Source organism: Poromitra crassiceps (assembly GCF_964638095.1).
Source record: "Poromitra crassiceps genome assembly, chromosome: 8".
Classification (NCBI taxonomy): domain Eukaryota; kingdom Metazoa; phylum Chordata; class Actinopteri; order Beryciformes; family Melamphaidae; genus Poromitra; species Poromitra crassiceps.
Window position 1 is genome coordinate 14440904 of NC_139629.1, and position 14608 is coordinate 14455511.

The window sequence follows — 14608 nt, forward strand, 5'->3', positions numbered from 1 at the left end:
CAGCACATTCCCAGGATCAAAGGCCAGCGGTGACTGAAGTGGGAAAAGTAGAGGAGCGGAAAATGGGGAATCTTCCCTATAGAATTACACGTTTTTCCTTTTCTTACATTGACCTCTGCCGATGCATTTTTGTCATTTCGATTCGGCGGCTGCTTCCCAGCACGCCGTCTCACCAGATTTGCGACAGATATTATGACTTTGACGGCAGTCTGTAAAAGCAGTGTGTTAAAGCCAACGGCCCCCATTCAACACACATTGTCAAAATGGCACGAGCGAGTAAAACTGCGACAAAGTCGGGCGGGACAGGTGTCCCGAGAGAAAAAATAATCACGTGACCTTTTCAGCCATGGGAATGTCTCTCCTCCCAGGCAGAGCAGTCTCTATAACCACTACACAATACACACACATCCCCTGTAAGAAAAGTCACCTCTTCCCTCTTCCCTCTTTCTGCCCCGACGACTGGCAACGCACAGCCATCTGAGTCATTGTCGTGGCAACGGAAACAACACAGAAACCTATGAGCTTTTCCTCATCAATCTCAGGGCACAGATGTGAGCGGGGAAAGCCCGGGGAACGAGGACACCTACGTAGCCCGGGAGCACTTGACGTATCGCCCCGACCCAAACCTGCCCGTGGCGGGGCGGCGAGCTTGTGTGTGTGAGAGACTGGAAAAAAAGGTTCACAAATCAGGAAAGTCGACTGCCCCGAAAACATCACACTCCATTTTCGTCTCTGCCCATTAACCTCTTTTTTGAATCACTTATGTCTTTGTTTTGGGGCAAGAGGCACTACTGCATTACAGACGTTTAGCCTCGTCCACCTGGCACATTAATCACATCAATATGGAGGTTGACACAGCGCAACGCCGAGGTCAGAGCTGCTCGTCTTCCTCAGCGGTACCCAGAGCTGTCGCTTCACAGAGGCCCGCTGCTCGCGATGACATCATCTGTCAGTGACGTCATGGTTGCTTCCTGGGCAGAAATAACACAGAGTTCTGAGCGATGTGCGTACACACTGCGCTCCTATGACAACATCTCTCATGTCCCCCCAAAAAAATCAGTCATATTTTAGAAAACATGAGAAACCTCTGGGTGTCTTAAATCACAGCGTAAAGCCAGGCACTATAAACATCTTCAAGCAGCCGATAAAATACATTTTCAAACGGAAATATACAGAAGCACAATAACTTGCTGGGTTGACAAATATACAGTATACCACTAATTATGAAGGTGATGTGATGTCATTTAAGATGCTAGACATTCGAAGCAACTAGAGAGATGGCCAGGGTTTTTCCTGTATAGGGGAAATTCTGGCGCCCCCCAAAGAGGATTTAGCCACCCCCAAAGGCAGAAGGCCAAAAAGAAATCCTGACAATGATATATTTGAATTCAGGGCAACCCTGACTGCATACTAAGTCAAAATCAAGCAGTTTTTACTCAGTAAAAACGGCTTGATTTTGAAATTCTCTGGAGAATTTCAAAGATAAAATCTCCCATTGGTATCAGAGACTGACATTTTCCGGGAGTCACTCATTTTCTTGCCTCGTTTCATAAGTTCCTGTTTCACAAGTTTACCGGTATCTATTCCTCTTTTCCTTACGCACACAATGACAATGAATTAAATGAAATTGTCATTCTAGTGTTGTAATTGTCGGTTACGTTATGTTTATTAGACCCAGTTTGATTGCCGGTATTCTTCTTTATATTCTATTTTACTTTGCTATATCCCATTACTATTCACTGCTGCAATGACCCAACTTTCCTACAGGGACATTAAAGTTTATCTGGTAAATGGACTGCATTTATATAGCGCCTTTATCCAAAGCGCTTTACAATGTGCCTACATTCACCCATTCACACACCGAAGGCGGTCAGCTGCCACGCAGGGTGCTGGCACAGCCATCGGGAGCAATTTGGGGTTCAGTGTCTTGCCCAAGGACACTTCGACATGCGGATCGAATCACCGACCTTCTGGTTAGTGGACAACCCGCTCTACCTCCTGAGCCACAGCCGCCCCATCATTATCTGAGCTTGTGGGTATTACCTCCCTGCCTACCCTCCATTTCTCCACGTTTTAGCCGCACAACAGCAGAGGCTGGAAGGGTGGCGGTGTCGGGTGGTCGCTCTGTTCACCACTTAGTTATGTGGGGGGAAATGTACCGCAGGGAGTTAGACTGCAGACTCTTAATCGTGAGACCTGAGGTTGATTCCTGGCAGCGAATCTCTCTCAGTCTTGTTTGTGTATTTCTGCATTATAAAACGAGAACATGTACTCAGTAGAGCACAGGCCTCCGCCATGTCTGACAACACAAGTGATGCACCTTTTGGTGATGTGCCACGCCACCATCACATCCTGTTTTCAATCTGTGCAGTGCACAGAATCAGCTACTGTGATTTAGAGATTTCATATCAAACAGAATCAGCTACTGTGATTTAGAGATTTCATATCAAACAGAATCAGCTACTGTGATTTAGAGATTTCATATCAAACACAGAATCAGCTATTGTGATTTAGAGATTTCATATCAAACAGAATCAGCTACTGTGATTTAGAGATTTCATATCGAACAGAATCAGCTACTGTGATTTAGAGATTTCATATCAAACAGAATCAGCTACTGTGATTTAGAGATTTCATATCAAACAGAATCAGCTACTGTGATTTAGAGATTTCATATCAAACAGAATCAGCTACTGTGATTTAGAGATTTCATATCAAACAGAATCAGCTACTGTGATTTAGAGATTTCATATCAAACAGAATCAGCTACTGTGATTTAGAGATGTCATATCAAACAGAATCAGCTATTGTGATTTAGAGATTTCATATCAAACACAGAATCAGCTACTGTGATTTAGAGATGTCATATCAAACACAGAATCAGCTACTGTGATTTAGAGATTTCATATCAAACAGAATCAGCTATTGTGATTTAGAGATTTCATATCAAACACAGAATCAGCTACTGTGATTTAGAGATTTCATATCAAACAGAATCAGCTTCTGTGATTTAGAGATTTCATATCAAACAGAATCAGCTACTGTGATTTAGAGATTTCATATCAAACAGAATCAGCTACTGTGATTTAGAGATGTCATATCAAACACAGAATCAGCTACTGTGATTTAGAGATGTCATATCAAACACAGAATCAGCTACTGTGATTTAGAGATTTCATATCAAACACAGAATCAGCTACTGTGATTTAGAGATTTCCTATCAAACACAGAATCAGCTACTGTGATTTAGAGATTTCATATCAAACACAGAATCAGCTATTGTGATTTAGAGATTTCATATCAAACACAGAATCAGCTACTGTGATTTAGAGATTTCATATCAAACAGAATCAGCTACTGTGATTTAGAGATTTCATATCAAACTTGCTCACTCACATACATAATGGATGGTTGTTGTTTTAATCGTCATTTTTCTTGACCCCACACCTGCTATGTGTCTCCACAGGGGATCATGTTAAGTTTCTACTAACATAGGTTAGGGCCTGTGTCCACCTAACGTCTTTTTCCGACTGTTAAACGCTGGGAGTGCACTGGGGAGCGCTGATCCCAGCGCACAATATACAAGGAAGCAGTCTGTTAGTTCAGTGCGGTAGTAGCTTGATAGCTGACAGCTAGCAAGCTAACAACACAGGTAGGCTACGTTATTAAAAGCAGTAAGCACAACACTCACCAGAAATATTAAGTGTCTAGCCAATCTGCTCCCACAATTGAGCTGTTCTGTCTCTGTTGCGATAGTTTCTCCATATGATTAGCTGCCAGAAAAGGAGCACCCGACACCAGCGTCTTTCTGAAAAGTTAAAATATTTTCAGCTGGGAGCGCTGGGAGCCGGCGCACAAAAACGCCGGAGCGCTCTGAAAATAGACGCTGGGCACTGCACACTTTGTCTAGACGTCCGTGTGCGCTCGCATACGCTCTCCCCCCATTGGAAACAACTGAAAAAAGACGCTGGACCTGAGGAAAAGACGCTAGGTGGACACAGGCCCTTACTTAGGTTTGTTTTGTATAGAGCCAGAATAGCGAGCAGCCAATCAGGAGCCAGTTTCCTCCTCTTATATCTCTATACAGAGAAATCTTCATCAGGTCCCCCACATAGTTTTCATGGGATGACCTGGGCCGGTTGCACCAACTGGTTTTAACTATGCCTGGTTGTAACTCCTACGTCGGTCTTAGTTAAGACCAGTCTTTAGAGTGGATTTACACCTGTTGCACCAACAGGGCTTACGTCTGGTCTTAACTACGCCGGTCGTAGCAATGCGCGTCCGTGTGAATTGCCGGGGAATGCCCCCTGATTGGCACAAAAATGTGCCTCGTGACCTGCTTGGAGCGTCACTGTGCCACTATGCTCCATCAGCCACTACTGTATGTGCATCACTACACCCTCCCTCCTCCCACCCTCCCTCGCTCCGGGGGAAAATGGCAGCGATTGAGTGCCAGACAGTCTGAATGAAATTGAATGTAACGTTCCCAATTCTATGTATTAAATTCTAAAAAACGACCCTCAACATTTGGGAAGGCTAAGCCACACAACTAGTTCGTTATAATTAGGGGTGCACCGATCACGTTTTTTGCCACCGATCACCGATTGCCGATCGCCTATGGGAAATATCTGCCCAACCGATCATCGACCGATCACCGATTACCGATCACCAATATATAAACTCCTCAAAGAAAGTTTGGAAACGTTATTTTAGGTCGATTATTTCTCCCCTTTAATAATACCAATTGGCATTGTATTTTATATCGCTGGAAAGCCTGATTAGTGATAGGGCTTTTTTTTTTTTTTTTTTAATAAAAAAATGGCCGATCGCCGATCGCATATTTGAGGTCAAAATCGGCCGATACAGATTGCTTGCCGATCGATCGGTGCACCCCTAGTTATAATCGAACGTCATGCTTCGAAGGCGACTTTACGACGATGAGGACGGTGAGGACTCAATCATAGCAGGTCTCCGCTGATAGACTACCACGGAGATCTCAGGCACCTTATGCCTCCTCCTGACCAGGCGTAATATTTACGACCGGTCTTAGTGAGAAAAAGGCTTACGCCGTTGGTGCAACCGGCGTAGCTGTTAGGTCGTAAAGTTACGACCGGCGTAGCTTAAGACCAGTCGTAAGACCACTTGGTGCAACTGGCCCCTGGTGTTCTGCCCCTGCTCTTAATCCACGCACATGCACGAATTAACGTTTGAAAGTTGGACACCATTCCACTTGAACGGTTTAGGAGAAATCTGAAACGTGTTTTGCTGTGAAACTCCATGAAAGTTTTGTGGACTAAAAAAATGTCACCCATCGTTCCATCATGGGGCATGGAGGTTGAGTAGATAATGACAGAATTTTCATTTTTGGGTGAACTTATCCTTTAAGCCCACTGTGCACATGAGCGGTTTGGGAGGCTGGAAGCAGAGTCCAGGAGGGGCTTCATCTACCATGTCCTTACCCTGGGACGGTAACGTGGAGGCGGGCGGGGCAGGCTGCTCTACTTCTAGCTCCTCGTCGGTGCTGCCTCCATACTGATCCTCCTCCTCTGCCCCCTCCTGGCTGGGGGTTTCCCTCAACCTTGGTGAATGCCTCTTTTTCTGAATTTCCAAACTCCTGCAGCTGAGGCCAGAAGGAGGAAAAAACAACTTTAACACATGTTCATTCTGGCCTGCACCGATAAAACGATTACCGTAGATGTTCCATTTTAAATTAACTGCCAACTATTTTGATAATCAATTCATCAGTTTGAATAATAATAATAATAATAATAATAATAATAATAATAATAATAATAATAATAATAATAATGTCAAAACTCTTTGATTTCAGCTTCTTAAATGTAAATATTTTCTTGTTTCTTTACTCCTCTATGACAGTAAACTGAATATCTTTGGGTTGTGGAGAAAACAAGACAATTGAGGAGGTCATGTTGGGCTTTGGGGAAACACTGATCGACAATTTTTCACCATTTTCTGAAATTTTAGAGACCAAAAGACTAATCAATGAATCAAGAAAATAATCAACAGATTAATCGACAATCAAAATAATCGTTAGTGGCAGCCCTAGTCTGCAGTAAACACATGACATGACACAGTAGGCTAAAGGTCACAAGATGCTGATGTCAGTACCCTTTGTAATCATGACAAATTATCTGAAATCACATGACTGTTACAACAAAGTGATGTGAAATTACATGACTGACAAAGTGGATGAATCAGAAGCATGCCGGATAATACAGACGTCAAAGGCCTCAGACTGCAGGCACGTCCCATTTGAGAAACAAATGTGACTTTCTGTCCGGACTGCCAAAAACCTGATTTGGGCGAGTGATCAGGTCGGATTTGTGTGTCCAGACATCACAAACCTATTCTGCATTGGTTGCCGTGGTAACGACGTAGGCATCAGTAACTACTATGCTGGTGACAGTGTTGTAGTACTCGAGTTCAGGACTCCGAGTCCTAGACTCATTTTCAGGACTCATGACTCGACTTGGACTTGAGCACTGATGACTTGGACTCGAGCATTCATGCATTCAGACTCGGAAATTGGAAATGAGGACTCTGACTTAATTGATAGACTTTTTTTAGTTTCTTTGAAATAGGCCCTAATAATTTGGAAAAAGATATTGAAAGCGACATTAATATTATATTATAAAATTTTGTGAAAGGGCAGACACATGTGTTACACCTACACGGGGATTCACGCTCACATTCAGTAACTCCCAGGCTCCACTTTGGTGACTTGTGTGTGTATATATATATATATATATATATATATATATATATATATATATATATATATATTTGACCTTGTGATGTTCCGTGCTGTAGTCATGTCGGGCTTCACTGTGCAGTGCGAGGTGTGGTGCCATCCACAAAGTACTGACTGCTGGGAAGATGTAGCCTCGTCCTCCTCGATGGGTGGCTTGTACCGGGAGACGTGTGGCAGGCTCTGTGGCCGTCTAGGACCAAGTCTTGTCTGTCAAGACACTCACTTTAGGCGGCCAATATCCATGGAGAAACGGCTTGCAGTTGCGAGTGACGCGAAGGACACTTTGAAATCAGATTTGAGCGATCAGAGCATCCAGACTGAAGACACATTTGAAACCACCTCCAAATGTGAATTGGATTCGCAAATCGGATCCAAATGGGATTGGTAAAATCAATCCAACTGCAATCTGGATATGCCAAAAAAATTGGATTTGGGCTGGCAGTCTGAAGAAGGCAAAAGGCTCTTGGGGGATTTTTTACATTACATTACGTCATTTGGCAGACGCTTTTATCCAAAGCGTCTTACAATAACACATTTTTGTCAGCAATAGAGCAACAATTATGCAACACAGTCTATGAGAGCTACAACTTCTGAAGGAATAGTGGTAAAGTTTAGTTTAGTTTTTTGTTTTTTTAGGGAGAGAGAGAGAGATGTTAGTTCAAGAAGGGCCCAGATGGAGCCTGAAAAGGTGTGTTTTAAGTTTTTGCCAAAGGATTGGCAGTGAAGCAGCCGTCCTGACCATAGGAGGGAGCTCATTCCACCATTGTGGTGCCAGGGACGAGAAGATTCGCGAACGGGATGAACGACTTTTGAGCCCCCGTAGCGAAGGAGGGGTGAGGCGTCCTGCACTGGTGGAGGAGCGGAGGGAGCGGTGAGAGGTTTGGCCAATAATTTCACATTGAATATTTGAATCAAAAAATCAGGGGGACTTAAAGACTGTAACATCCACCTACAATATAACCAACGTACCTGGCCTGCTGTAGGTGTGTTAAAGTATCCTGCAGACTGCGAATCTTGGCCTTCTTCTCATTGAGGACCAGGACAAAGCGAGAGTACAGCTCTGCCTCCAGCGCCTCCTTCCCCCCAGCGTAGCGCTTCATCCTTCAATATAAAAGGCAACACAAACACAAAAAACTGAAAATCCACAAATGTGAAATGTCACTTCCTTCCTTCATGCGACCTTACATTACCCTGCCTCCCCCTTCATCAGCCACAAGGCCACCAGTCCAGTTCCCTCTGGTCACATGACAGAGCTGGCTGTTTGCCAGTCCAGTTCCCTCTGGTCACATGACAGAGCTGGCTGTTTGCCAGTCCAGTTCCCTCTGGTCACATGACAGAGCTGGCTGTTTGCCAGTCCAGTTCCCTCTGGTCACATGACAGAGCTGGCTGTTTGCCAGTCCAGTTCCCTCTGGTCACATGACAGAGCTGGCTGGTTGCCAGTCCAGTTCCCTCTGGTCACATGACAGAGCTGGCTGTTTGCCAGTCCAGTTCCCTCTGGTCACATGACAGAGCTGGCTGGTTGCCAGTCCAGTTCCCTCTGGTCACATGACAGAGCTGGCTGTTTGCCAGTCCAGTTCCCTCTGGTCACATGACAGAGCTGGCTGTTTGCCAGTCCAGTTCCCTCTGGTCACATGACAGAGCTGGCTGTTTGCCCCCTTCAACACAGAAACATAATACCCACATTTAAGCTGTGATGGATACTGCAGTCAGGAGGCTGATTACAAACCCAAATAATCAGTCAAGGTGAGATCCCCTCAACGCCAACTTGTGTGTGTGTGTGTGTGTGTGTGTGTGTGTGTGTGTGTGTGTGTGTGTGTGTGTGTGTGTGTTAGGGCTGCAACGAACGATTATTTTCATTATCGATTCATCTGCCGATTATTTTCTTGATTAATCGATTAGTCGTTTGGGCTATAAAATGTCACAAAATGGTGAAACATGTCTATCACCTTTTCCCGAAAGCCCAAGATGACATCACAACCCGAACAATAATCAGTTTACTGCCATAGAAGACCAGAAGATAATCACATGTAAGAAGCTGGAATGAGAGAAATGTAGTGCCCCCCCCCCCCCCCCCAATTTTTTTTTGAGTCTAAACGATCAATTATAAAAATAGTTATATTAATTATTAATTAAATATGAATCGACCAATCAGTGAATCGACTAATCGTTGCAGCTCTAGTGTGTGTGTGTGAATGTATGAATGTGTGGTTAGTTAGACCTTTTTCAGCCATTGTTTACCATCGAAGGAAATTGAAAATAATTGAGAACAGCTTGATTGTATTATCTTGCTTAGTTGTCATCTTAAACTAAAGCACCAATTCATATCTTGTTGAAAGAAAAACACATGGATGCATGTGCAGTCAGTGATTTTGGGGCCCCTCTCCGTTTTGACGGAGCCTCCCCTCACACGTGCACACCGGTATGACATCACTTCACAGCTCAATGTGACATGCAGTACAGTGCAGGCAGACGGCCCCTCCCTGCAGAGCGTCAGGAGGATTGGGCAATAACTCAGGAGGGAAGCCGGACTGGATTTAGGGGAAATCAAAACTAAGGCTGTTAAAGTTGCTATGTTGTGCTGTGTTGTGCCGAGTTCCCACCATCGTCTTCATGTAAAATCCCATATTTCTTTGCCATGACTCTCCATAATGAAAGTGGAAGCCCTTCCATGACCTACTTTTTTTTTGTATCCCTTCCTGGTGTGTTAATGTTGTTCTACAGTCTAGAAAATGTATCAAACCCACTGAAAACCACCCATCTGATGCCACAAATGTGTGAGAAACACATTGTAAAATACATTCTGGCATATTCCTGTAGATGTAACCTATTTGCAAAATAAATCCCCTGATATTCCCTAACTACTACCAGAGAATTCAGCAAATCAAATTCTCCGACTCTCCGCATCTGGAAAAGACTTCTCATGATATTGCAGAAATTCCATTACCGGTGGGAACCCTGGTTGTACTGTGCGTGTGTGCGTGTGCGTGTGCATGCATGGTTACTCTGCGGTGATGTGTTGCTGCTCTCTTCTGATACGTTGGTTCTCCTCCTGGAGCTTCTGGTTGTGGCGCTGCAGTGTCTTGCCCCTCTCCAGACTGTGAAGAAGTAAGTCTCTCACAGCCTCGGCCGGCTCTGGGACAGCATCCAGCAGGACAGAGCCCAGCCTAAACTGGAAGAGGGAATGGATAGAAGAGAAGGGAGAAAATTGCAACATAGTTACATTTGCAAAAGAGCTCCGACATTCTCTAATAAGAGAATATCATAATAATAATAATAATGTGATTTTGCACTTTCCACTCTATTCTTGCTTGACCCGTGGGCCATGTTCAACCCTTCTTTTGTCAAATCTCACCAGGTCAGTCAACACTGGTCATGACACGAGTGAGATAGGACCTGGGGCAACCCGGGAGAGATGCATAACAATTAACTCAATGAACAAGGCTGGAAATGGACGAGGCCGACAACACATCACGTGTCATGTTCAACATTTTAACGTTACTTGAACTGATTGGTCCAGCAGCACTGCAACGGCAAACTACAAACGACCATGATCCACGGTACAGACTCGCCATTACTTTGTGGTAGTTTGCAACATCCGGGATTGATTGATTGATTGAAAGCTTTATTTCTCCCCGTGGGGAGATTCAGGTGTCTAAAACAGCGACAGGGACAGAGGTTAAAAGTACAGAAGTCAAGATATAAATAACAAGCATAAAACAATCAATTTAAACAAACGATAATTACCGCAGTATCGCCTGTCTGGGGTTTGTGTGTCAACTGTATGTGTGCTGTATGTGTACTGGTCCAAAAAGTTGTGCCCAAACCTGGAAATGTAGTACCCAAAATCAAACCAGACCCGTCTATTATTTTAAAGCCGAAACCAGGACCCATACAGAACCGATACAAGTCGGATCCAGACCCGTAGTCGCTTCTTTTGAATGGAGCCAAGTCGGGCAATGCGGGTTAAGCCTTTTGACCTCTAAATCAAGCTGGGAACCCGGCTGGACCTCGGTCTGACAGGAGTAGAACACCCACTGTCACCTGGAGTCACACATGGCCTCACTGTGTTTACACACAGATAAGAGCCAGGGCCACTGACCTCTCCGACCATCAGCTCCCCAAATAACTGACCCCTGGGATGGGAGACGCAGCTGTGTGTTTGCATGTGCACGCTTGTGTGTGTGTGTGTGTGTGCGTGTGTGTTGCGTGCGTGTGTGTTGCGTGCGTGTGTGTGTGTGTGTTGTGTGCGTGTGCACGCTTGTGTGTGTGTGTGTGTGTACGTGTGTGAGTGTGTGTGTGCACGCTTGTGTGTGTGTGTGTGTGTGTTGCGTGCGTGCGTGTGTGTGTGTGTGTTGCGGGCGTGCGTGTGTGTGTGTGTTGCGTGCGTGCGTGTGTGTGTGTGTGTGTGTGTGTGTGTTTGTGCGTGTGCGTGCGAGTGGCTGTGCAGAAGATAGGATAAGGGAGATAAACAGGGGGGATCTGGTGACAGACCCGGCTGGGCTTGGCATTTAGTTCACCTCGAACACAGCAGCCCCACCCCTCCACACAACAAATCAAAACATGTCAACATTAAGGCCTTATTCTTCATATTATTGCCTTGATTGATACGAGGAAAGGCTTTCTTCCACACTCCCCCTACAGTACTTTGCCACGCAACACTTTTTTTCCAGTATTATTATTATTATTTCAGAGTCATGTTTCGGTCCAGCTAGACCCTCGCCAGACGTTTGCAGTTTTTTCATAGAGTCTGCTGCTTGCACACCTGCACACACTCTTTTGGACGTGTTTTCCATTGCAAATGGCTTTAAGCTCATGAAAAGCCTGCACGCATTCAGTGAGGGCAGGTGTCTCGAAACTTGACGAAGTGTAAAAATAAATGGATTTAATTTATACCGTGCTTAGTTTTTCAACAGATAATTAAAATAAATTCATGTTTTTGTTCCTCCTATCTGGAGGAAACCCCAGGGGAGCACAGGGAGAACATGCAAACTCCACACAGAAAGACCCTTTTTGACAAGCCCACCTGGGCAGTAGGTAACAGAGTTAACAGATAATTACATTTTTAATTGTAAGAACTAACTAATACATCTGATGTAAGTAGGACTGCAACTACAATGGTGAAAAATGACGATCACTTTTCCCCAAAGTCCAAGAAGACATCCTCAAATGTCTTTTGTCCTGACTCCTGACCAAAGACAATCAGTTTACTGTCATAGAGGACTGAGAAAAACAGAAAATATGCACATTTAACACATTAAGTGCCAGAGACGACCTAACTCGTCTTACATAATCCAGCGCTTAAGTGCCAAGGACGAGCTAACTCGTCTTACATAAACATTTTTTTTTTTTGACGGTGGGACATCAATCAACCCCTTTTACATCTTCGAGATAACTATTTGGAGCAAGAGCATGTGTGTAATCTATTTTACCGACCACTAAGTGGCGACAGATACAGAGAGAAGCCACAGCCACGGGACCCGTAGCAGCCGCCTCCCGCGGAAATGGCTTGGCGATTTTACAGTCAGAAGCCCGGACACACACACAGAACGGACAGAGATCTCTTCCCCCCAGAGCCGCGCAGCAACGCGCGAACACACACACACACACACACACACACACACACACACACACACACACACACACACACACACCGCGGGAGCAAGCCATTCAAGGAAATGGCTTGGCGATTTTACAGTAATCCATTTCAGACTCGTCCCCGCACGCAGGCAAGCAGGCAGGCAGGCACGCAGACAGACAGGCAGGCAGCACAACGCGCTTCTGACACGCCCGCTGTTAGGAGGAAGGAGGAGAAGACACACGGAGGGAGGAGTTTGAATGAGAGGGGTGTTTCCTGTTGTTATGGAGGAAATTACTGTTCAAAACTATTGTTTAGAATGTCTGACGGTCTTACTGATGCCAAAAATGAATGGTTAAAGTGACTGTTTCACAAAAAGCCATTTATCTCTGAATAAATTTCCAGACGCTGAAACCATGCTGTACTCAACGGCTAATATCTACATAACTACTAACTCTGCAAACTAACTCTTTTAGACAGAGAAAGCACACATTCTATTAGTTATTTTTAGATGATTGTTGTTCATGAATTCTTAACAGAAAAGAATCCTCGGCTGTTCTAAAATGAGCCAGAATCGTCAAAAACACCCCTGGCACAACTTACCTACAGGAATGAAAACATGGCTGGCATTCAATGTGTTAAGAAGCTGGAATGAGAAGTTCAGCATTTCTTTCTTAAGAATTTGTCTGAACAATTAATCGATTATAACAAATTGGTGATTAATTTTCTGTCGATCGACTAACCGATTAATCAACTAATGGTTGCAGCTTCTAGATGTTAAGTGCTGTGCTGAAAGGGACGCGAGAACAATGCCAGCACGGGACAGGAACCAAACTGTGTCTGTTTCATATTCTCTTCCCTCATCTTTTCCGCTGCTCGCTCTCTCATCTCTTCCTGCCATGTGCTTCTCTCCATTCAACTGGGCCATTTTGCAAAAGCATATTAATATCTGCCAGCTCTTACTTCATTGCCTCTCGGCAATATTAAGTAAATAACCTCAGACTAAATAAACAGCAGACTAAAATACTGCTCGCATGGAAATACCAATACGTCTCCAAAGAGCCCTGCTGGCAAGCAGGTCTAGTTGTCACCTCATCATAAACTTAGCATTAAGTAATTAACCCTTTCCAATTATAGCAAGAAACATATTATTAACCCTTTGAGGACTGTGGCGGTCACCTGACTGGCCACATTAGGGATGTGCGTTGCACTAACACTCAGAGCCCAATATGCTACAGAGAGCCAAAGTCACGCCCACTTCCGGGTTAGGCATACGCACCAAGAGATTTCATCGATTTATTTTCCCATATACATTTCGTAAAATGTTTATAAAAACAAGTTGTATTTAGTCAAACCAAACGATTCAGCTATATTTCAAAACAGGAGAGACCATTTCACTCAGACCAAAACGTAGCTGATTAAAAATATATATATATTTTTTTCATGTTTTTTTTCATGTTTTGGTCAGAGAAACGTTCTAAATATAGCTCAATCGCTTGGTTTCAGCAAGTAAACAAATCTTATGCACTTTACGCACAGAATAAATTCTTTGTTTGCAAGTTTGGATGGTGTGCGGGACTCCCTTTTTACAATGTATGCACTTTACGAAAGGTCTATGGGAAAATAAATGGCGGAGGAAATATCTTGGTGCGCATGCTGAAAGCAGGAGGTGACGTCGACTTTGTCTCTCTATAGACCGGTGCAGTGGTGAGAGGAGGCCAGCAGGTTGGCTGGACAATATTGGCTGAAGAAATGTTGATGTGGGCAAAAGGTTCCTCAAGTCGTCATAGAGACGCTACTGTTTCACATGCTGTCTGTGACTCAACAGTGAGTCAGGCCTGCACTGATTAACGACAGGACACTTTTATTTCTGTATGCAACCCCACCTATTGTACATTTACTGCTGCTGTGGGTGTCTGCTGGTGGACGCTGACTTTAAATATCCCGGCATATTGATAAATAAAAAAGAGATTTAAGTTTCCTGTACTGCTCTTACTGCATGATGAACGAACAACAGATGACGCAAAAGGTAACCGTGCCCAAATGTAGCTGGACAGAAATCGAGCCACACCTAATAAGAGTTCTTTAGAAAAAGGCACATGAACAAACTGAAAGGTAGAGAGAGAGAAAAAAACTAGAAATAACCGCCTTGTGGTTGTGTGCCTCCGCCAACAAGTCAAGTTGCAGACGTCTACATCATGTCTGTCCAGACTCATAAAATATATGTAGTGAACACTTTGAAGGAATTCAATAAAAGGTAC

At 44.2% G+C, this 14608-nt stretch overlaps 1 protein-coding gene across 1 annotated transcript in view; it reads right to left on the reverse strand.

The window, feature by feature from the left end:
• Positions 1–14608, reverse strand: part of xrcc4 (X-ray repair complementing defective repair in Chinese hamster cells 4) — a 62636-nt gene that overhangs the window by 23957 nt on the left and 24071 nt on the right. The window contains exons 4-6 of the mRNA XM_083642419.1: positions 9775–9941; positions 7742–7873; positions 5460–5620 (exon numbers count right to left, since the gene is read on the reverse strand). Of these exons, the coding sequence (XP_083498545.1) occupies positions 5460–5620; positions 7742–7873; positions 9775–9941 (460 nt within the window). The remainder of the gene's footprint in view (positions 1–5459; positions 5621–7741; positions 7874–9774; positions 9942–14608) is intronic.